The sequence below is a fragment of the Notechis scutatus genome, chromosome 2 (genome assembly GCF_049901735.1).
Source record: "Notechis scutatus isolate UNSWTSFEM ecotype Mainland chromosome 2, rNotScu1.2, whole genome shotgun sequence".
Lineage (NCBI taxonomy): Eukaryota > Metazoa > Chordata > Lepidosauria > Squamata > Elapidae > Notechis > Notechis scutatus.
The window spans coordinates 152,363,355-152,388,604 of record NC_142010.1 but is presented as its reverse complement, the minus strand read 5'-3'; the positions used below and the strand labels follow the sequence as shown (position 1 = coordinate 152,388,604).

Genomic DNA, 25,250 nt, shown 5'->3' with positions numbered 1-25,250 from the left:
CTCCTTCTCTCTCTCCAGTGAATCACTTTATACCTGGATGCAAAGAGTCAGCGAAGTCATTGCCGGCCAACCGTTGCTTTTCTGTTTCCATTGGAGCAGAATCAGAATCGCAAAGAGATCACGGCTAATTGATAGGGACATCCTCTGGCAGGCTCAGTCCCCAGAGCCTCTGGTTCTAAAGAAGGATTAGAAGCGGATCCCCTCAAAATTGTTGCCCATGAAAACAGATTACACCCCCTCTTCTACCGCAGTCGTTTTTCCTCTCAATGTACCTTCTGATTTTTATTTTTATTTTAAATGTGTAAAGAGTGAAATGGGTTCAAATTTCTTAGCAGCTCGGGCAGCACCGTCTTTAACCCTGGTTAAAAAAAAATAATAATACTCCCATTCTCCCATTTAAGGGTCCCCATGGGAAGAGAGACTGCCGTGTCAGCAGCTCTGCCTGCTTGACATTTGCCTCCGCAGAAGTCTCGGAGTCCGATCGCCCACAGTGTATTCTTAGAAGGAAAAAGGATGGAGGTCCCTTGCCAGCGATTAACCCCAATGCTGAGGTGAGGGCCATAAAAAGGGCAGAAAGACTCTTAGCCTGATAGGATTACAATGCCAAGCAGAAAGTGAGCCAATAAATCAGGCTCAGTCAGGGCAAGATCCCTGTATGCCACTTGCCGCCCAATGGGAGCGCTGCATTTGCATTTCCTCAGTGCAGACAACCTCCCAGATGGAGCATGCCCAGTGTCCCGTCCCCCCCGTCCCCCCACCCCCAATAACAAGGGACTATCTCAAGGGAATTTCTATGACCAATCAGTAACAGAATCTTCCAAGCAGATTTAGCTTTCTGAGATCTAAAAACTCAAAGCTGTTCCCAAACAGCAACACATTTGCAACAGAGGCATGAGAACGGTGACAAATCCATGCATGTGCATTTTTTAAACTGGTTTTAAAAAGCTCACCCAGCACTGAAGTACAGCAATGGACTGCTTGCCCACCAGGAGACTAAATATTTCAAAGGCCTGGCTAAATGTCCATGGAGAGTCTCAGCCATCCAGGTCAGGTTGTCCCAATGGCGCTTTTTTCAAAAGGAAATTAGACTCTTTCTGGTTTTTCCTTGAAGACGTTTCGCTGCTCATCCTCGTGACCACAGAAGTGTGGTGCTGCTACTGGGCAGCAAGTGGCATACAGGAACCTTGCCCTGAGCGAGCCTGAAGTCAGAACTGAAGAAGCTTCTTGGGTGAGAAGCGAAATGTCTTCAAGGCAAAACAAAGTTCAGCTGCCTTTTGAGAAAGCACCTTTGGGAAAAGCCTGGCTAGAACTGAGCAAATCTGTCATATTCAAGTCCCTAATGTTTATATATTAAAGAGTACAATATAGCGTAATCTCAAAAACCATGATTAAAAAGTACCCAATTATAAACAAAACAGTTCCAAAAGTATATGACCGTATTGCTCAAAGGCTATACAGATTTTTACTTATATACTATATACATACATATCTCTCTTTCTGTGTATACATATCTGTTGAATTTACATACTTTTTCAAAAAGAAAAATACTTCAAGCAACCACATACAAAACTGTCCATGAGTCTTTATCATGATCTATCATTTATGTAAACTATATCCACGTTTTCTATCCTTTCCTATCTCCCCAGTTCTAACCTCATTATTCCATAAAGCACATGAAAATTAAAAGCAATAATCTCTCGATATTGTGTGTGTAGCATCCAACTACCACACTTCCAATGTGTAATGAGCTAGTTAATCAATGGAAATGCTTGAGCGAACTTCCTCTACTCATTAAAACACATTTCTAATGTTTGTTTTATCCACTTATTGTCAAGTTGCCATTTCACACCAATTCCAATCTCAAGAGAAAAAGGGAGGAACTATATAGGTGTGTTATAATTGTGCTATATATTTGAACATGGAGAATTTCTTCACCCTTTTATCTAAAAGGGCTTTGCTATTCCCTTTCAAAAAATTTTGATAGCCACTAGGGATGACAAATACCATGGGACTCCAGAGCCTGCCACAACCCTGTCGCAGCATGAATGATTCAGCCCACAACAGCTCCAATATAGCATCAAATGATCACTGTGACCGGAAAGTTACAAGAGCTCTTTTTCCAGAAAGCAAGAATGAGAAGGGCCAGCCTACTAATCACTAAGCATTTAGACAAGTGGGGAAAAAAATAATACTGTTATGTCCTTTGGAATACCTGAGTTGATGCCCCAATTAAAGCTTGCAATACATGCTTTTTATTTCAATTTTAAATTGATTTGTGCAGTATTCCATCCTAGATTTATCCTAGAGGAACAGAAGAGCCTTATTATTAAAAACAAAATAATAATATAATCTAATAAAGAGGCGGTTGCAGTATTAAAAATGGGATGGTGCTCATGTCATATGACCAGGCCACGCAGGCTCCTGCCTTTCTTCTATTTCAGTTCTCAGGACCTCACAGCCGTACCTTTTTCAGCTTGTCATTCTCCTCCATGTATTTCTTGGCAGCGTCACTTGCTCCTTCTGCCTGCTTCTTGAAGGCTTCATTAGAGGCCAGGGTGGTAGCATGCTGAGAAATTAGGGTAATGAGTCGTCTCAGGAGACTGTAAAGATAAAACAACTAGTTAAACCAGAGGCCCTCACGTTATACAACAGAGAAAAAAAAAGGATATTTAGATCCATTTTGAACCTTTTCCTAAATGTGCAATTGTTATGTGAGTTTGTAGGACTACCTCCTGATTGCAAAATAAAAATGACAATTCTCAATAGATGCCTGAATTGTCTGAACGTATAGCCTATACCAGGGGTGTCAAACTCAAGGCCCACAGAGTATTTAGATCTGGCCTGCGGTGCCACCTTGGAAACAGCGAAGGTCCAGCCCGCAGTGCCTCTGCCAGCGAAAACACAGCTCACGAGGGCTGCCCGCGGCCCTCCGGAGCTCCGTTTTCTCTGGCAGAGGGTTGTAGGAGCCTGTTCCAGACGAAATTGAGATCAGGAGTCCATTTTCTGCTGGCAAAGCACTTGGGTCACCACAGGGCCCCCCGACACAAGTGACGTCAAGCTGGCCATGCCCACTCTGGCCACACCCACCCCAGTCCAAGGTCAAACACAACCCTGATGCATCCCTCAATGAAATCGAGTTTGACACCCCTGGCCTAGACTCTTGCCTGCTACTTGGAACTTAAGTCAACGATTCCGTCAGAGTTTTGTTAGACATAAAAAGCCCCGGCTGGTTAGTGGTCTAACTGATGATATAATGATTTCAAACGTCAGCTTAATCAACCTGCTTGGAAAGCTGTTGTCTTGGCTGCCAATTTCCAACACTGAAGTGTTTCTCAAGACAGACACTATACTGAAAGAACAGGAAATGAGGAGCAAGAATTGCCTTGATCAACATCGTATAATTTTAGATCTGAATTCAGTGCTGTATCCTTGAAGTGTAGATTATCCCCAGTCAGAACAAAATGCAGGTGTTGCATATATAAATAAGACAAAAAAGCTTCCTGGGCGTATTTCTGGAAGGGAACGGAGGATAAAATGAAACAATACAGGGAATGACAAGTATTACACTCCAGGAGTCACTAGAAAGGCTGCTGACAGTTGGATTCCTGTCCATTAAGTCGAGCAGAGAAGTAGGTAATTCCTACTCGGGACCATATTTCCCAAACTTATGCTATAAGCTTGCCTTGCACTGGATCTGGCTTCATGATATTCAGCTCTCATCACCCTTAGCCTACAGTGGCAACACCGACTCTCTATCCTTCCCAGACCTATCTGGCAATATCAGGAATTGAGACTTTGAGACCAACCAAGTGCTCTTCCCTCAAGCTACATATAGCTCTTCTCCCTTAATTGCCTACGGGTGAAAACCAGAGACATGTTTGTACCCAACCCAAGCAATCAAATCTGAGAAAGAATTGTTGAACAGAAAAGATCTTTTAACCCTCGTTGTGCTATGCATGTGTATGGAATCCCCTCCCACACACACACACCGCCGCCCCCTTACCTGCACTGCACCTCACAGCTAATTTTCGGCCGGTTTGAGGCCTTTTTTGGCCTCCCAAAGGCTTGAGGAAGGCTTCTGAAGGCTTCTGCAAGCTTTGTAAGCCAAAAACTAGCTCCGTTTCATCACTTCCTGTTTTTCCGAAAATACTGGAAGTGACGAAATGGGGCTAGATTTCGGCCTACAAAGCTTGAGGAAGCCTGTAGAAGCCTTCCTCAAGCCTTTGGTAGGCTAAAAAAGGCCTCAAACCGGCCGAAAATCAGCTGTGAGGCGCGCACATGTGCAGTGAGGTAAGTTTACCTGCAGCTCACGTGCCGGCACAAATGGCTCTGTGTGCCACCTGTAGCACGCGTGCCATAGGTTCGCCATCATGGGGCTAAGGTAACCAAAGTGAGTAACAAGCATCAAAGATAATGGGAAGTCTCAACCAAAGCGCCATTTTAAGAAAAGACAGCACCAAACGGGTGCAGGAGCAACTCTATTGGACGAATGCTACCAGTTATTCACACTTTGCTTACATTGATACAGTTGCTGATCAGCGTTTCACCCAAGGGATCTGAAAAGCCCCACCCGGTTTTGGCAAGTCCAAACCCAATAGGCAACTTCTCTGACCTTCCTGGCAGTTAGATTGCTGTGCTAGTTCTTCCCCTTTAATCAGGATTTACTTCCCGCTGTAAAATGCCTTTCATCCAAGGAATGTGCAATGGTATGCACGGGTTTTTTTGCCACTCTCCACATATTTTATCCTCATGAAACCCCTGAAAAGTAAATTATGTTGAGAGATAGTGAGTGTGATAAGCTTTATGGCTGAGTAGGCATTTGAACCTCAGAATGAACAAAGTCCTCTAGCTGAAAAACAAGAGGAAATGCAACAAAGAATAACTGAGCAGCTAGAACAGCATAAAAATAACAGAATATGGTTGCCTGCATTGAAGATTGTAACACAAAAATAACTAGCACAAGCATTAAAAGATGCCAATACTGCAATATCAAAGATAAGTACCAGCTCATTGCAAGAACCAAAGCAACTGATGTACGGCACAGCTGTTGTTATAACTGAAGATCTTGTATGCAAAATTAACAAGCAAGAAAAAAGCCAAACAGTGTATTGCCAAAATGAAAGATCAAACTGGCAAATAAAATCAGCATGTGAAGATCAGATGTAAGCAAGCTAGAACAGATAAAAGACAACCAAAAATATTTGATCAAGAAATATTACTTAAAGTCAAAGGAGATCAAGGAAGCACTAGAAATAACAAAGCAGCAAATAACAGCTATAGCCAAGAAAATTGGCAGATATGAAGCTTGACTTATGCATTATAGGCAGAATCTCCAATTTTAGTAGAATCAGGAATATTTTTACCAATCCATCAAAAAGAGAGAATGCAATGAACCTGACAAAAAAGAAACAATACAATTCTTGGCACAACCATGGGACAACCCAAAGAAATATAACAAGAAAGCAGTTTGGATAAGGGAGGTGGAAAAGGGGAGGTGGGGAAAGCTGAAATGAAAGAACTTGTAATAAAAGCAAAAATAGTGAAGAAAAAGAGGAGGAAGATCAAGAATTGGTCAGCCCCAGGTAAAGATGGACTACATCATGGTTTTTGGTTGAAACATCTGACCAGTCTGCACCCACTCATTACCAAGCAGCTTAACAACTTATAGTAAGAGGGTTAAAATTGAAGAATGGTTAGCATATGGTGAAACCTACCCAATAATGAAAGATCCAACAAAAGGGGCAGCACCTCACAAGTACAAGCATTTTACCTGCTTTCCAACAATTTGCAAATTGTTAACTGGTGCAGTAGCTGATACAGTCCAACAGCATCTATAGTTGAAAACAAACTCATTCCATCTGTGCAGAAACTCCCCCACACAGCAGTGGGGCAAAGAATCAGCTAAGGCTAAAAAAACTTCATGTACATTTTTCAGGCTATCCTGCCTCCTTTAGATGATCTGAAGCTGTATGGAAAAGCACCATCTGAAATAGAACCAGTGCTCAACGCTGTTCAAATATACAACCAAGATACGGCAATGCAGTTTGAACTGGACAAATTTGCCACACTTGCCCTACACAAGGGAAAAATAGTGAAAACTGAAAGAATCAATATGTCCTATGGAAATACAGGTAGTCTTCAACTTATGACCACAATTGAGCCCTAAAATTTATGTTGCTAAGTAAGAAAATTTGTTAAGTGAATTTTGCCCCATTTCACAACTTTTACAACATTTGTTAAGTTCAAAGGCTTTACTGTCATTGTACATCATGTATACCATGAAATTGGTTTTGACTCTACTGTCCATACAAAAATAGAAGACAACCCGAATCATATAAAGAATAATCCTTATACAAGTAGTTAGGGGGAAAAAACTAGTCATACGTTTCCATATGTACATCATATTCTGTGCAACGTATTTTACTCTGGTGTATGATCTTGTATCATGGTATATACATATTACACACTACACCAGCACCAGTGAAAGTGAATCACTGCAGTTGTTAAATTAGTAACATGGTTGTTAAGTGAATCTGGCTTCCCATTGACTTTGCTTCTTAGCTCACAAAAGGGGATCACATGACCCCAGGACACTGTGACCGTCATAAATATGAACCACTTGCCAAGCATCCAAATATAGAATTCAACTGACAAACATCTGCCATACAGCACCTCAGGGTTAACAACTGTTGATAAGACAAAGTAGTTTGATAAGACAAGCTACTTGATAAGACAGCGCATACTGCAATACTGGAAACAGCAGACTAGAAAAGGAAAAAACTGGAGAAAATCCACATAGATTTAAGTTGTACAATGTTGGCAAAGGAAACCAAAGATAGTCCCCAATAGGAATAGGAGTCTTGGGTGAAATTCCTGGGGTACCACTTCAACACCATCAGCATGGACAAAATCACCCATCTCTCTGGTTCCTGTGCTTTTTTATTATTCTAAATGTTGCTTTACCTTTGGATTGTAAGCCACCCAGTGTTTGGCATTAAGATGGGTGGCTATACAAATGTTTCGAAGGAAGGAATGAAAATAGATGCCAGATGTAGGCCCAACCAGCCAAGACAAACTGTGACAAGCGAGCAACACAAAACTCACACTTTGCCTTTAAAATAGCTTCTCCCCAAGAAAGGAAAGAGGCTTTTTGAGATGGTCCTGTAGACTTATGAAAAGGCTAACAGTAAAAAAACAGGCAGAATGAATCCGGTTGTCCCTCCATAATTATTCTGAAGAGACCTGACACTTCTCCTTTCAACAATAAGAGATTGGTACAGAGCAGAGAAGCCATGTCCTGTGTAACAGCTGGTGTCAAGATGAAAAAGTTTGCTTCTTTAGCCAGAAACACAGCAAAGAAATGGAATTCATAGCTAGCACTTCCCTTTTTCCCCCATCCCAACTGCATTATCTGGAAGATCCCCTTTGAATGAACTGGGGCATTCAACACTGCATTCAGGCTGATTTACATGCCACAGACATTGTTAGCAACCTTCTTCATGGCCTCTCCAAGCCAAAAGCAGCTGCTAGTTAAACCCAAGAGTTGGGTAGGCAACTTCCCAAGTGGACTTAAGGATTTTAAAGACACAATTTCCTGATTCACTTGGGTTACGAACAGCAGCTGTCACGGTAGCAAGGCCGCAAGAGCATGAATGGCAAATATTGTTGCTCTCCTGAAATAAGTGGTGATGGTGAAGAAAACTCTGGAGGATTTGAAATCTCACTTACCCAATGCTTCTTGTCAAGGGCAGCAATTTCTACAAATTGATTAGACCTAAGGTTAGGAAGGTGCTATCTGTACTCCAAGTCACCCAATCACATATATGCAATGTTAGGGTTACTACAAAGAGGAAGCATTCAATATCCTGGCTGATTCAGCACAGAATTCTGGTTTCCGGACTAAAGAAATCTTTGAAGAGCCTGCCTTTCTTTCAGGGAGAGAAAGAGAGGAGCAAGAGAGGGAGAGGGAGAGGGAGAGGGAGAGGGAGAGGGAGAGAGAGAGAGAGAGAGAGAGAGAGAGAGAATGTTCTAGTCTGCCACCTCGTGGCTTAATGGTCAAACTTCCACAGCTATTTCCTGCAAAGAATGGCAATTATCATAACAGCAAGAGGGAACACGGAAGGGTTTGACTGCAGATGTCTTCCAGGTAAGGTTACATGAGGAATTACCATCTGCTCTCTTTCCCTACCAGGACCACGTGGCATGGCGTCTACCCTTATGCAGCAGTCAGGTTTTTGTCATTCCGCACAGCATGTCTTTGAATGTCATGATGGGGACCGCACTTCAACTAGCACAGAATTCAACATAAATAAGGCAATTCCATTCACTTTTAATTTTTAATGAATTTAAATTTCTAATGTTTCCCAATCTATCATACTAAAAAAAAAAGTAGCTTCCTAGAGCTTTTGTGCCTACACCCAAGACTACATGCTAAAAAAAAAAACTCCAGAAAAAAATGCACAGGTAATCCTCAAATTATGACCTCAATTGAGACTAGAACTTCTGTCACTAAGAAAAGCAGTCAAGTGAGCACCCATTTTATGATCTTTTTTGCTATACAGGCAGTCCTCGACTTACAACAGATCATTTAGTGACCATTTGAAGTTACAACAGCACTGAAAAAAGGGACCTATGACTGTTCTTCATACTTATAACTTTTACAGGATCCCCATGGTCATGTGATCAAAATTCAGATGCTTGGCAGCTGACTCGTATTTATGACCCTTGCAGTGTCCCGGGGTCATGCAATCCCCTGACAAGCAAAGTCAATGAGGAATCCAGATTCGTTTAACAACCAGTTTATTAACAAATGCAATAATTCATTTAACGACTGTGGAGTGAAAAGTCACAAAATGGAGCAAAACTCATCTAACAAATTTCTCACTTAACAACAGAAATTTTGGGCTTAATGGTGGTTGTAAGTTGAGAACTACCTGTAATTTTTCAGTGAATCACCAGTCATTAAATGAATCATGCAGTCGTTAAGAGAAACTGTCTTCTCCCATTAACTTTGTCAGAAGTTGTCTGGGACGGTCACAACCACGTGACCCTGAGAAGCTACAATTGTAAATACTTACCAGATGCCAACTGCCCAAATTTTGATCACATGACCACAAAGATGCTGCAACAGTCATTAAGTACAGGCAAATCACTTTTTCAATGCCACTGTAGATTTTGAAAGAGTTACTAAAGAAATAATAAGGCAAGGGCTACCTGTATGAATTCCTTGGCCTCCAGTTTATTTTTCACACAATCTAAATATGTATGCACCAATAACGGAAATTCATCTGAATTTTTAAAAAAAAATACAATTCCAGGACAATGCATTATTGTAATACTTCCAAAAAAAAATAACGATAAAGGGAGATAGCATAATATTAATAAGAAAAGTTATAGGAAAGTCTTCCCATGGTTGGCAGCAGGCTTCCATGCTATCAGAATGGCTCTGATGACAGAATGTACTATTTCTTTTTACTCTATTTTGGTTTTATCTAGAAGAATTCCAACCAAACCTGACCACTAAGTGACCGGTCATAAACTTGAGGACTACCTATACAGTAAATTTAAAGGCAAAGGCACTTAAGTATTTATAATCTGATTTACTCTGCAGTAATTCCTTATTTATATCCCTCCTTTTTAAATAAATAACTCAAGGCAGTGAATATACACAAAACCTCTTCCTACTCCTAATTTTCCCCACAATAACCACTCTGTGAGGTGAGCTGGACTGACAGTGACTGGTCCAAGGTCACCCAATCAGCCCCAGGATATGCCACACATACATTTATTTAAAAAAAAAAAAAAACCTATCGCATGAAGTTCCATGAAACTGCAAGTTTAACTCGGCACAAAGAAGTAGGCCAATAGTGTTCCAAGGAGACTCTGACATCAGCCTTACATAAGGGCAGGCAATCTTTTTGCTACCAGGGACACTACTGCATTCTTTTAGTACGGTTTTTCAAACCCAAGGTAATATTCCATGCGAAAAAACAGCTTTAGAAGAGATGGCACACTTCCATTCGTTTGTTCCCTGAATCTTGTGAGCTGCCCACCCCTGGCGTTGGAAGCTGCTCTCAACATAAGGGAGACCCTACAGAATCCCCTGAAGGGATGCAGTAAACATGGTCATGGAACAAGTTTCAGATGGTCCAATTCCAAATCAAGTGCGTGTATTTTAAATGCTTGGAAACGTGCACAGAATGAAGCAGTTTTGAGCATGGACTGAACCACCGTTTGTTTTGGCAGAAATTATTTGGGAAAGTAAAAATGGGAAAACCCTAAGACAGCACCTGAAGGGAAGAAGGGAGTGAAGAGAGTGGGAAGAGCAGGTCAATCAGGGGTGAGGTGGTTATGCTTGGCAGCTGGGAGCCTGACACTGGAGATCTATGCAATAAAGAACAGGTGCAAAGGCCACAGCAGACAAGAGAATGGAAAGGCTGGGAGGATGGGGGGGAGGGGGGAGGAGGTGCTGGTGGGATATATGTGCTAATGGGAAGAAGAGAATGAAGACACTGCAAAGATGGGGAGCGTGGGTCAGGACAATGGGCTGTGCTAAGAGAACAGCAACAATTGCAAGCTGCAGCATGATGGGAATATAACATCCTGGAAACTAACTGAGGAAGGAGAGAAAGGAAGGCGATGCTCATTAGCCTTGACCTACTTGCCCTTAAAATTCCTCTAGGTCTAGGACCTTCTAGATGTTGTTTCATTCAAAACATGGAACCACCCCACTTGGAATTTTGCTTCTGCCGCATGATGATCAATCCAAAATGATGCAGCAAGCAGCCGAAGTGCAATGGTTTTGCTTGTCGTTTGAAATAACACGTTTCCCACTTGTGCATGTACCGAAGACCAGACGGCTTTCCCACGAACCTCTTTCTACCCTCTGGAAGAACAAGGATTCCAAATAAGGTTTCTTTGGCAACCTTCACAAATGGCCAAGTCACCTGAGATCGATAGGATTGATAGCATCTGCAGGACTGCAGGTTAAATAAAATGGTTCTCTGACCCTACGAACAAAAAGGCAGTCTTAGGAAAGATGACAACTAGATGTGTTGCAATGTTATTGGCAGCATGTTTTACAGCCACGTATTTCCAATTCTCCTCCAATTCCTTCCTGCTAAAATCTTTGCTATAGCCACCAAACAAATAATCCAGTTTCTTCAACCTGGTTTAATTTCATGTACTGGACATTAGCAACCACTAGCTAGCATGCTGGCTGGCTAACGATGGCTCCAAATATCTGGGAACTGCAAGGTTGTGAAATGAATTAATTTCAACAGTGCTCCTTTTTTTGTACTCACAAGGCCATCAATAATGAAAAGCCAGCAATGTACAGGTTTCTTTGGGCCCGGAAGAGCTTCATATGAAAATGCTCCACAGCCCCAGGGTTGTTCTGCAGGTTGACTTTCTCCGTCACATCATCATATTTCCGGATCTCGCGAATGGCGTCTGCAAATCATTGAGAAACAATCAAAAGTTCCGAATACATAAAAATTCATTTTCAAATTCTAGCCAGTTTGTAGAAACATAGCCCAACATCCCTCGTGGCTTTATGTGCGTGGTTATTTATTAAGAACATCTCAGGCAAATGCTCAAAATAAACATCACAAAATAGGGTACCCAAAAGAGCCAGTTCACCAGCAGGACAGATATACTTCAAACATGTTCTTAAGTTACTAGTGGGGAATCCCACAAACACCACCCAATGGAACTGAGCTGCAGAGGTCTGCTGATGCTAAACTACCATCATTTACTCCAAAATATTTGCTCCTAGGCCCAAGAGATTAATCTCAGTAGCGAAGCAAACAATTTGCAGTTATTGCCACTTTTTTTATTATTATTCTTTGACTGTAAATCACAGTTAAGAACAAAATTATATTATTTCTAATTGCTGTTAGCTTTCTGAATTGAGGCAGAACCTCACGGCCTTCCTGCAGAGATCACTTTGCACCATTCTGTGAGCTGAGGTAGTGCAGTGGTTAGAAGGCTACTTCTGCCGACTACTGGCTGCCTGCAATTTGGCAGGTCAAATCTCACCAGGCTTAAGGTTGACTCAGCCTTCCATACTTCCGAGGTCAGTAAAATGATGACACAGATTGTTGGGAGCAATATGCTGACTCTATAAACCACTTAGAGAGGGTTATAAAGGACTATGAAGTGGTATATAAGTCTAAGTGCTACTGCTATTGTGCAAGCAGTTACCATTCTTGCAATTCTTAAAGAGGAGTCTCCTTAAAAGGGAATCTCCTAAAGGATTGCAAGAAAAACATCTGCTTTCAGAATGTTGCTAAGCAACCTCTGGAGAAGTCCATGCCTCACATTGCCTGGGTATATCTGTCAAAAGCTGCAGAAAAACAGAAAGGTTGTGCACTATGGGCCCTGGAGTCATCCAAGGGCTCCCATATATGGCTGAGTAAAAAGTAGACTAAAGGGTCCATGATAGTACCAGCTTCAAGCACGCCAGTAAGCTCTGGAGCTGGCTAGCCCATAGCAGTTTCCACATGCCAGAGGCTCTGACTCTTCCCTGCCCTCCAAGGAAACTCGCCATTCTATTCAACTGCATTCAACTGCAACTGCACGATCCAGGATTGCAGCTGTTGAATGAAATAGTCATATGGCATTTCACTTAATGACAACTTCACTCGCCGATCGAGATTCCAGGTGCAATTGTGGTCTTATGTGGAGGACTATCTATATTGCAGCAAGTTATTATCCTTATGAATTTTTGAAGGAAGATGAAAGTCTATTACGACTTCAACCTTTGTTGTGTGTTGGCATAATCTTAGGCTTCTGTTTAGTACAGAGCAACATACTGGCCGTTGTGCTTTGTTCTTTCATTTTCAACCAGAGATTCCTCAAGTCTTCCTCATTTCTAATGTTCTGAGGCAGTGGTTGTTTCCCCTAGCAATCTTATTTCTATTTCTTCTAGATTTTCTCATGTTACATTTTGCATGTAATTAAATCAACTGACAGTAATCAAGCTTGGAATGCTCCTTTTCCAATTACAAACCGTTTAACTGATTTGTATTGCATTCTAATTGTTGCTTCCTAGTCATGAATTAAATTCTTCAATAGGCAGATGGGATGACTCAATACTGGTAGTCCTTGACTATCTTTTAGTGACAGTTTAAAGTCATAATGGCACGGGAAAAGCTGATTTATGACCGTTTTTTCACACTTACAACCTTTGTAGCATCACCATGATCACGTGATCAAAATTCAGATGCTTGTCAATTAATTCACACTTATGACTGTTGCTATGATCACATACCCAAGGTCATTTGCAATCTTTTGATAAGCAAAATCAAAGGGGAAGCCAGATTCACTTAACAACCTTGTTATTAACTTATCAACTTCGATGAATCACTTAACTGTGGCAAAAGGTCATAAAATGGGGCAAAACTCACTTAACAAACGTCCCACTTAACAGAAATTTTGGGCTCAATTGTCATTAGTCATCTGTATATCTGAGGAACCACCTCACCCCAATGGGACTAGCCCGCTCCACTTGAAACAGCGGAAAAGGCCTGCTATGGATCCCGCCTGCTAAGGAATTCCAGTGGGCAGGGGCAGGGAAAAAGCCTTTTCCGCTGTGGCCCTGTGCCTGTGGAACACTCTATCATTGGAGGTCAGGACTGGTCCCATCCTTCTGGCCTTTCAGAAGGGTATTAAAATTTAGGTTTGCCGTTTGACTTGGGGCCCCGGGAGGGGTGTGTGTGCTCACTACGAGAAGTGGTTGATGGAGTAAGAAGACCTCATCCCTGTGCCACCTATCTCTTAATCCTGTTTTTTTTCATAGTTTTAATATTTTTTTTTTTAACTTGTTTTGTTATAATTTGTTAAGAGTTGCCTTATAGGGAAGCATAAAAAATTAATTTAAAAAATACTAAAGTTTTTAAGAGTTGGCTATCCATAATCAAAGCCTAAAGCAAACGTAAATAAATATCTTTGGTTTTTCATTATCCAGTGGATATCAGCTATGTGCTCTCTGGTGGTCTATCATTTCTGAATCCACCTTGTATATTTTGGTACTTGTTGCATGTATTGTTGGAAGTACAAACTGCAAAATTTTCAGCATTATTTTAGATGTGAGAGAAGTGTGATTTTAGATGTGAGAGAAGTTCAGGAATTTCAGCTACTTCCTCTTCGATATTGGAATAAAAATGGTTTGCTTCTAAATTCTTGCCGCTGCTTGTGTTTTCCATACTTGATTAAAAACAACATGAATTATAATATCTTGTAAGATTTAAATTATTTTACATGATTTGTAACATTTTGCTGGTGTTTAATCAAGAGCAAACTTCACTTCCTAGGCTGCCAGATTCTAGCTGAGTGATCTTAAATACGCACCATTGATTTGGGGCCATTTTTCTACCGTTTTTCATAGATCTACACTGTCTTTCTCTAGATCTTTGGCTTGCCATTTCTCAGCCCATCTCTGCATAAACAATCCTTTGATTTATGTAACATGCTTAAATTATTCTTTTGTCCTTCCCATTCAGTTGTTATCCTCAATTCATTTGTGTTGTTTCTTTAGATGTAATATTTGGTCTTTTTCTTTGCGACTCAGTAGTTGGGCTAATTCTCCTCAGTTATCTATTGCCCTTTGTTTTCTTTCTACAGCTGTTCCCAACTTATCGTCACATAGTCTTAAGTGTCTTATTTCACTTTTTTGCATGTGGTGTATTTCTGTCGCATCATTAAGGGTATCACCCACAAATCTTCTTCAGAAGAACTCTTCAACCGCCATGTCATCTGCATCTGTGATTGGAGCACAGAGGCCACTGTTATTCACTGGTTTGCCCTGGGTTCATTTGAGATCATTTTCTAATGTACTGTAGGGGGTACGTGAGCGCTGACTGTGATCCTTTTTTGCTAACATTGGTGGCTATTCCATTTCTTTTGTGCTTTTCTTACCCACAGCAGAAGACGCAAAGCTTTACTGGTGTGAAGGCAGGCGTTTCAGTCCATTCATTTTGCTGATTTCCAAAACTTTAAATGTTGGCCTTGGTTCATAGATCTGACATTTCATGTATCAGTATCATGTGACTTTGGAGCTCAAACTTTGCTTTTGCTTCTGGATAGATCAGTAGCTTAACATCTTTTCAATCTAGCACCGATATTAGTCATACTTGCCCTCTGCTCGTCCTCAGTAGCTGGTTGGACACCACCTATCCTGGGAAGCTCATCTTACAGCACATGTTGACTTATGACCATCCATTTGGCTTTCTTGGCAGAAATCTGGGGCTAGATATTTCTTTCCCCATTCCTTTTTTTTTTCCATAAATACATGCCAGTTGCCAAGCGCCTGAATTTTGATCATGTGACCTTGGGGATGCTGCATTGATCACAAGTGTTGACAACTGGTCATAAGTCACTTTTTTCATTGCCACTGTAACTTCAGTCACTAAATAAATGAGCATAAGTCAAGGACTACCTGTATGCAAATAGGAACACCTTTATGAATAAGTGATATTTATAATACTGTCAGCAGTACTAACCAATTGCAGACTTCTACTTACCAAGAAACAACAAAACAAGGATGATTATAAGTACGACAAAGAAAGTGTTTCCATAAATCACAAGGAGCTTCACCAAACGGGACTTGAAGATTTTCTGCCACCTGTAGAAAAATATCCAACATTAAAAGGGGTGTGTGTGGAAATGCACCCATAGGTCTGCAATGCATGTTATATCATGGCTTAGCAAACATTTTAGATATTGGCTGCTGCCTCCCAAATAATTTTTAAAAATGACTGAAACCTCATGACAATTATACTACGAAGGAAAAAAGAGCAAAGGAGCAAAGACATAAAATGAAACCTCATGTGACTCATGCCTGACATATGGCAATTCATCATTTTTGACTGCAGCTGTTAAGCAGGACATCACATGCTTGCCATCTGCAACCTTCTGCCAGCTTCCCCACTGACTTTGCTTGTTGGAAGATGGGTGTGAAGGACCCGAACGGCCATCGTGTGAACACAGAACACTATGGCCACCCTGAATGCATGCAAACTGCCAAGCACCCTAATTCTGGTTTTACCATGGGGACGTTGTGACAGCCAGTTGTCTCTTTTTTTTTAGTGCAGTTGTGACTTTGACTGGTAACTGAACAAGTGGTTGATAAGTGAGAACTACTTGCACTACGCATTCTTTTAAACTTGTAAGCCACTCATAGTCTTTTCTGTGATGAGCCGTGGTGGCACAGTGTTATGATTTGCTGGCAGCCTGTGCAGACAGCAGCAGAATCGGACAGTGGGGAAGGACAGGGACCAGTCCAGGAGTCTGGGGAGGACTCAGATGAGAGTCCTGCATCCGATACAGAGATGGGGCCAGGACCATCTGGGAGTTATGTGCTGATTCCAAAGCCTCCAGAATCTGGCAGCAGCGAGGCAGAGGAACAAGGGGAGCCTGTTCCCAGTGCGTGTGTGCGCAGAGCTGCCAGAAGGCAAGAGCAGCTAAGACAAAAGAGGCGACTTGGGAGTAAGGCTTGGAGGTGATTGCCCCTCCCATAAGGTATAAAGGAAGTGCAAAGGTAGGAAAACCTTTGCAGGAAGCAACGTCATTCGCTCTGATCGGTTTGGACTCTGAAAGCTCCGTGGTGAATTTGTTCTCTGTTTGATTTTGAAAGACTAATTGGGACTGTAGTCGTTGGCAGCACTTCAAGTCAGATAAGGTGCGTTCGTATCAGATGTCCCTCAAAGAACTTTGGCAGACATCCCTGGGACTAATTATAACTGGTTAAGACTCATTCCAGGCTGTGAATGACGGTAATTCACAGCCATTGAACTAAAAGGGTTTTGGATTTTATGCGTGTTTGTTGGTGTCTTAGGAAGCCTTGGTCAGAACACGCAGTGGTTAGAGTGCAGTACTGCAGGCTACTTCTGCTGACTGCCGGCTGCCCAGAAGTTTGGCAGTTCAAATCTCACCAGGCTCAAGGCTGACTCAGACTTCCATCCTTCCTAGGTGGGTAAAATTAGGACCCAGATTCTTGGGGGCAATGGGCTGACTCTGTAAACTGCTTAGAGAGGGCTGTAAAGCACTGGTATATAAGTGCTATTGCTAGTATTATTTTCTGAATAAAAAGAGTTAATCCTCGACTTATGACCAGTCATTTAGTTACTGCTCAAATTCGCAACAGATCCTGAAAAAATTATCTGCAACCCAGATTTGAAGTTCCAACTCCATGGTCACAAGACCGTATTTTGGGTGCTTGGCAATCAGCCTGGATTTATGGCTGTTTGCAGCATCCTTGTGGTCACATGACCACAATTTACAGTTTTGCTGGAAACTGGCTTGTACATCTGGTTTCTGGCAAAATAAAAAAAAATAAAAAAATCTCCTAGGAACAAGGGTTTGGTTAAGGCTTGCTGCAAAAAAAGATCATAAAATCAGGAACGATCGTGTGATGATCTACTTAATGACCATCATAGTTTACAACCATAATTATGGGCTAATTATAGTCATAGTTAGAAGCCTCAAAACCTAAGTACAGTAGTTAATTAATACAAACTTGAGCAATTTTTTATGTTTAACACACAAGCATGTACAGGGCGATTATCACAGCCTCCTTTGGATTCTTGGCATTGGTTAAAAATATATTCTCCTGACTGCCTTTGGGTATTAATTACTCTCACCCATCATCCCAAGTTCCTTTTTCGGCGTCATTCCCTCTGCAATCCTCTGGAAACCAAGCCGAATCTTGACCTACATTGTGCGGCTTTTGCATTTCTCAGCAGCCTAAGCCATCAAGGTTTCGGGGACACCTCCCACACCCACCCTCCTAGCTCACCTTGTTGCAGAGATAAAGGGAATGCAGAGGAGAAACACGAGGAGGACTTCTGCATAGAGAAAAGTGGCCACAGCTGCCCACTGGAGACTCATCCTGGAAGTATGGGAAGGAAACGGCTCCAAGAAAAGCTGAGATTCACTGCTGCACTGAACTTTTAGCTGAAAGGAGGGAGGGGGAAGGCTATTAAAATACAAAACATACAAAATGTCACCCAGTAATCCAAGGGCTTAGTTGAAAACCAATTGCAGAATTCAGTGAAGGAACATGTTTTAAACCAAGGCAAACCTGAGTGTCTGAAGAGAGAAAAGAGTCAACTAGGCTTATGCACCACAAGTGTAATAGTCCCATGGCATTCAGATAGCCCCTCAGAAGTCCACAAGTATTGAAGTTGTCACGATTAGGCACCCCTGCTCTACACTATCACCTCACTTGCACCTGTTCAGTGTAAGGTCAGAACCGAAGAAGGGTGTTTTATTACACCGTGCAATAAAAGGAGAGCAACAGCAGCCCCCCTTTTCAACCAGAAATAGGATACAAATAGTGCTCCAAATTTTCCTCAGTAAAAAGGGTCCAAAAACTGTGGCAGATTACTATATCTCATTAGTTCCCACAGAGAGGGATGCAGTTGCAAATAGCCTGATGACTGCTCAGATATTCCTCTCAGATCAAGGGCAGAAGATGCAAATGCTATTCCCAGTAATGGCCACCACACACACCCTACACACACCCATTGTCATGCCCTTGTTAGACTCTGAGGGAAAGGAGGAACAGCGGACAGGGAGTGGAGGTGTGGCTCCGGGGATTGTGGAGGAGGCTGGGGAAGGGCAGAGACTGGCTGGGCATTCAGAGGAAGAACCAGGCCCATCCCCTCTTCATCCTAGGACACGCACAGAGGAACGGAGAAGGCAACAAGTTGGCTTAGGAGAGAGGAAGCAGCCATGATCCCCCTCATTGGTTGCAGCTGGAGAGAACAGTACATAAGAGAGACGTTAAGACACAGTGTTGCCAGAAGCAAAGTGTGTGTTATTTTGGGCTGAAATTATCTACCTTCCAACAGACTGTGCCTTGTTATCTCCTTGAATTTGGTAAATACTTCTCCTGTTCCCTTGTGGAAATTCCTTCATTGTAGTTTTAGTTTTTTATTTCACCTCTATCTGCTCATTAAGTTCTGACTGTATTGCTTTCTTTTGAAGACTATTTTTGAATACATTTTATCTCCAACTGAGAATTATTGAACAGTGGGGCCAAGTTGGAGGCATTAAAGGATATTTATTTACGTTTTGGACTTTGTTACGTTTGTGTAACACTCCGGGTCATCACACCCATCACACACACACACTTGCTCTTTTCTTCTTCAGCAGGCAAGCTCTCCAGGTATCTCTGTTGAAGATCAATCTATCAGCAGATAAAGTTCTGTCTGTAAATCACATGTGACCATGCCTGCCTAACTTTTGACAGGTGGATTCAAATAAGATGCAGTGTTACAGAGCTTCAATGCTCCCACACCCCGATACATTCATTGCTGCTGCTGCAGAAATTAAAGAGTTTTTAAAAAGCTCCCAGATGCTGAACTACAACTCCCAGCAACCCCTGTAAGCACTATCAATGGAAAGGAATCCTGGGAGATAAAGTTCAGCACTATAGGAGAACTGGTTTGCAGTTCCTAAATTACAGTAATTTCTCTGCATTTTCCCTACAGGTTTAAAATAACTATTAAGAATTAAAAGAATACCAATTTAAGAGATAAAAGGGGTAGCAGAAAGCATGCAAAACAAGTTCTAACTCAAAACATAAGCTCCCAGGAAAAAGAAATCTTGTGCCATAATGAAAATAACCTGCGGAGGAAGAGAAATAATTTCTTTTGATCCAAGGGAAAATTGTACACATAGCCTCCTTAAGGTATAACGGTACTTGGCAACCAGTCTGCATTTGTAATCGTTTGAATCATCCCACGGTCACAAAATCATTATGATGTTTTTGCCAAAAACTTCAGGGTTGTAGCAAAAATGCCCCATGGCAAATAATGGGTTCCACAAAAAGGGTTATAAAATCAGATCTGGTAACAAGGTGACCCACTTTACAATTGCAACTTACTATTTGCAACTATAATGGGCAGGCATACAGTCATAAGTTGAGGGCTACTTAAATACAATAAGTGAAAGGCTTGTGTTTTAAAGTTACAGCTATCCTCCAAGAATTAGGAAAGCAAAAATATTGCTACTCCTCAGATGGCAAGAATAATTTTTCCATCGTCAGAATACAACCTTGAATCTGAACCAGTTATTCCGAACTTTGTGGCTTGATGTGGGCATAAACCATCAACTGTGTACAATAAATGAAATAAATAAACGAAATGGCAGTTTATTTGTATTTCACAAAAAGTGTTAACCAGTCACTTATATAGTCACTTCCAATATATATAAAGGAAAGCATCCAGAAAACTAGAAAATAAGGGGGGGGAGGGGGAGAGAAGAGAGAATGTAACTGCCAGATCTAAAGGTGTTTTTTCAAAAGTCCAGTTGCCTTTTGAAAAGCACCCTTGGGAGAACCATGACCTGAATGACTGAGAATCTCCACAAATATGTAGCTGCCAGACTGTACAGGGCAGAAAGAGGAAAAAAGAAGCCAGTCCATGAAAAAAAAAAAAAAGGGGGTGTCACAAATAGCCCTTATAATTTAAGCCCTCTTAGAGCAGGGGTCTCCAAGCTTGGCCACTTTAAGACCTGTGGACTTCAACTCCCAGCAAAGCTAGCTGAGGAATTCTGGGAATTGAAGTCCACAAGTCTTAAAGTGGCCAAGGTTGGAGACCTCTGTCTTAGAGGATTTATCATTCACATAATGGCCAATTATGTAAACATAATCAGCTTCAAAGCAAGCATTCATCAAAAGGCTACCCACTACCTTTTCTCTCTCTCCTCCTACAGGGACTCCCATCTACCCCAATAGTTTCCTTTTTATCTGTTAAAGAGTGGAAGAATTGAACTAAGTCATTCACTTTGTTATTTTTGAAGAAAACCTGAGGCCCACATAAAGTCCCAAAGCATTCTGGGGATGGTAATGAGAATGCTACTAGAGGCTTTATACAACCTTCTATATGGTATTTAGGCTTCCCATTAAATTATCTTTTAAATATAAACAAAGATAGGAAATCGGATAGGTACCAAGGAAGCTAGCTATCTGCAGAATTTTTGTACACTTGTGTACTACAAGAGTCTCAGAATGACCATCTTTTCTATTTGTGCCTTAGTGTGTTAGATTCTGTCTGCAACAGAGTTGAGCACCTTAGGAATGTGAATAACCCTTAATCACAAAATATTGAAACACAAAATATACAAAGGAAAAAGAAAGTAGGACGGGGAAGATCTCCTTAAGAACTACATTGGAGAAAATTCAGTGCAGAATCACACATTTGTCTCACAAAATTATATGCACAAATTCACTTTCTATTTGTGGATTTAGTAGAAATGTTCATCATACATCTAAGATTCCTTTCTTACTGACCTCATCAAGAGAAAGCTATCCACACAAAAGTAGCAACATAGCTTGGTTTGAAATGAAAAATTATATGGCTGCTCTGGATTAATTACCAAATTGTCTTAAATGAATTTATGCAAGTAATCTTATATGCAAGTAGTCCTTGGCTTACAACCATCATTTAACAACCTTTCAACATTATAAGCCTGGAATGACTGTTATATTACACCTCCCCATCACATTACTGTATTTCAAGGGCTTGGCAACCAGCTTGACTTCAGAACCGGTTGCAGCATCCCTTGTGACCATGATTTGTAGTGTTTTTTTGCTGATTTCTGGTAAAAAAACACCCATTTGGAGCAATGGATTTTCATTTATGACCATGTATTTGCTTAATTACGACAGTGATTTGCCTAACAATCATTGTAAAAATGCTGTAAAATTTGGTTCAGTTGTGTGGGTGCCTTACAAGCAGAATGACTTATGACCCAAAATCTGGTCCAACTGCAGTCGTAAGTCAAGGACTACATCTGTGTGTCTGCATTTGTGGGCGTATATTTAAGTTGGGTTGTAGAAATCAGCTGAATGGCAGCTCTCCTACATTTACTATACAGCAGGGATGTCAAAATCAAGGCCGGCAGGCCGGATCCAGCCCATGGAGTGCTTAGATCTGTCCCGTGAGATCGCCTTGGAAACTGTGGACTGGCCCATGAGGCCTCTGCCAATGAAAATTGAGCTCAGGGGGGCTGTATACAGCCCTCTGCAGCAAAAACAGAGCCCAGGGGAGGCCGAAAATGGAGCCCGGGGGGTCCCGTGTGCAGTCGCTCCAAACTCCATTTTCCCTGGTAGAGAGGCGCATTTTTGCTGGCAGAGTGCTTGGGCCTCCACAGGCGTCCCTGACATGAGTGACATCAAGCTGGCCATGCCCCCTGGCCACGCCCCCTCAAGGTCAAACACATCCCTGATGTGGCTCTCAATGAAATTGAGTTTGACTCCCCTGCTATACAGCATGAATGCAACAGGCTCACCAGCATCCATTTTCTGATCCTCATGCCATCCCAAATAAACAAGACCAAAGAGTTTGGGTGTGTGTGTGGAGTTTTGGGATAGGTCTTAGGGCAATGAGGCTTATGATTTCATCCATTAGATCCCCCAAAACTCATCCCCTTTGGACTGCAGCTCTTAAAAAGAGCACGTCCATAAAATTAAAAAACCCTTTCAAGTAATAAATTATGCAGTCTCCAAGAGAGATCTGCAAATTGAGCAAGCAGAAAGGAGATTAAGATCACATGACAGCCAGGGACAGCTGAAGCATTGCAACACATGCACAACTCCACTGAAACATTTGGTGCAACAAAAAAAGTGGGGGGGGGAGGAAGAAATTTAAATTAGCATTTATTCCAGGCTGGGAGGCATGCTGTCCTTTCTCTGTGCTGCCCACCTACTTTAAAGAAAACATGAGAACTATTTTTCATCAGTTTCTTTAAAAAGCTATTTCAGAGACAATTTGACAAGATAAATTGCACCTTTCACACCCCCCAGAGATTGGAAGCCAACTCTTGTTAAAAGTTACCTGCTAGCCCAAACTTCCCATATAAAGTGAGGCAAGCTGTATCCAAACCTCAGGGCCTTGGCATATGAAATACCTATTTAATCCGATTCTCTAGGATTTTAATATTATGCCAGCGATGAGTTCGCTTTCTCAAGAGCCCCATGACTTGCAGCCAAGAGAACAAGTCAGGCTACTACCACCTTTTTGGATTATTCTCTTTGGAGGCGGAGGAGATTGCAAAGCTGCAGGACAGGCCCATGCCTGTTACACACTCCTTCGCAAATACGCACCCGCTCCATAGGGCCTCCTCAACGCATCCCACCCAGCCCCATCCTCTCGTTCGCGCAGCCTCCTCCATATTAATGGCCCCTTGCAATATTCGTCCTCCTCCACCACCACCCACATTCTTAAAATTTGCACTCGGGAAGGAGGAAAAATAAAGGTAGGCTGCTTCCAGGATGAAGAAAGGAGGTGGAGAAAGCAGACTACAAGCAAAACCGAATTACGTTCAGGTGTATTATGGGAAGACGCCACCGAAACGTGGGGATTTAAAATTAGGGGTGCTTCGACTACTCCCTACTTCCCCCATTCTTTCGAAATACAGGAAAGAAGAAAGGCGCCAGAAGCCATTTAAAGGCGGGAGCGCCTTCTTTTTAACGTAATTTGGCTTTCTTTCCCGAATAACCAGCTTCGCTGTCCTGTTCCTTTCCTCCCCTCCACCACACCCACCCAACAGCTCGCCGGGAAGGACCCCGGATACCTACCAACCAAACCTCAAAGGCAGCTCCCGCTCGGCCGCAGGCAGAAATAAGAACACGCTCGAAACCCCGCCCCCTCCCTTTCGTGGGGCGTGCTCTGAGCCCGCCCTCCGCCCAATCGCGAAGCAAATTTTCTAGAGCCGAGGGGTGGGGGAGGGTAAAGGCCGAAGTTGCTCCGTCAGGGTCGTAGGCGCGCCTGCGTGTCGCAGTTTTCGACGTGTCTATTAGAGAGGGGGGGGGAAAAATCCGGGGGAAGGGACGCTTTCATTAGGAAGTATGGGAGAGGGGAAGGAAGTAGTTGCGCTACGAAATGCGTCGGACTACAGCTCCCATGACCACTAGCGAGGATGGCTCACTGTCCCCCCCTCACGGGGTTTAGAGGGATTACAAGCGTGCAAGAGGCTCTGATGGCGGGGTTGTTTTGCTCTTGTTTTTCCTCAAAAGGCTGAGCGAATTCCCTATTTTCCTTTTCCAGACAAATTTATCCTTTTCGCTCACGCACTATTTTTTTTTTAATTGTTTAAGATCCTCCTTCCTTGCCTTTTAGTCATTGCTGCCGTTTCCTTTCTTAGATACACTAAAGTGCTTTCGGAGAAACGACTGGTAGAATTGCCAATTCAAGAGCAGCGTTCGGCTGCACTCTGAGCGCCTCCGTTCTCATCCCGATTGGAGTTACGCAGAGTATAAATGCCTGGTTTTGCTTCGTGGCTTTTGCAGCGCAAGGCGTGGAGGTGCAAAAGCCACACGTCTCGTTTTAGTTGACGCTCTGAACTTCTGCAGTTTTTCTCCTAACCGCTAGAAAACCACCAGATTTGACATGAACTGTTTTTTTCTGCTGTGCTCTTGACACGTAGGATAGTATCCAAGCTGAAACAGGAAGTAAATTAGGAAGAATTTATGATATGTTGTTTTTTTCTATCTCGCTTCCTGCCCCCCTATTCGGAATCGAAAGTCCGTTTGGCTCTTTAAAGGGATTAAGAGAGGATAATTTCCAAAAATGAGGGCAGGAGAAATAAAGTGGAATAAAATGGCACATTTTGGCAACGGTTGGCTCTCCGAGCCTGTTTCAGTTTAGTTTCTGAACGTTTCGTTACCTGAAGCAGGGTTTTGTTGTTCCATTCTCCTTAGCTTATTAAAAAAAAACCAAGCTACAAATATTTTCTATTATTTCAAAATGGCACATTATTTGTATAGACCAATACCTTGCATGTCTATTTCCATAATACGGTGGGGTGGGATTACTTCATTATGTGTGAGGTTTCAGTATGATGGTTACAAGTGTCTCCAGTGTTAAACAGATGCTATTCTTTTAAAGACCAAAAGGGTTTTGCTTTCTGAGAAGCAATTACAGTGCCCACCCCTGCTTTCAAATTGGCATAGGAAGTTAAATTGTGCATCTCTAATTTATTAATAACTAGCTTGATAACCTGGCATTGCCCGGGTATTTATCCCAATCCTCTATTAGGCAGGAAAAGGAATGGATTATATCTATAGTGTCAAATGTAATGTTATTTACAGGGTTTTAAAAGTATAAGTAAAGTATACAAATTATAAAGGAAGCTCTAGGTCAGGGGTGTCAAACTCAAGGCCCAGGGGCCAGATCTGGCCCACTGGGTGCTTAGATTTGGCCCGCGGAGCCATCTTGGAAACAGTGAAGGACTGACCTGTG

At 42.1% G+C, this 25,250-nt stretch overlaps 1 protein-coding gene across 1 annotated transcript in view; it reads right to left on the bottom strand.

The window, feature by feature from the left end:
• BCAP31 (B cell receptor associated protein 31) overlaps positions 1–23,807 on the bottom strand; it is a 49,386-nt gene extending 25,579 nt beyond the window's left edge. Inside the window, exons 1-5 of the mRNA XM_026676220.2 lie at positions 23,588–23,807; positions 17,798–17,955; positions 15,525–15,625; positions 11,304–11,451; positions 2,465–2,600 (exon numbers count right to left, since the gene is read on the bottom strand). Coding sequence (XP_026532005.1) covers positions 2,465–2,600; positions 11,304–11,451; positions 15,525–15,625; positions 17,798–17,889 — 477 coding nt within the window. The 5' untranslated portion in view covers positions 17,890–17,955; positions 23,588–23,807. The remainder of the gene's footprint in view (positions 1–2,464; positions 2,601–11,303; positions 11,452–15,524; positions 15,626–17,797; positions 17,956–23,587) is intronic.
• Between the last annotated feature and the right edge of the window lie 1,443 nt (positions 23,808–25,250).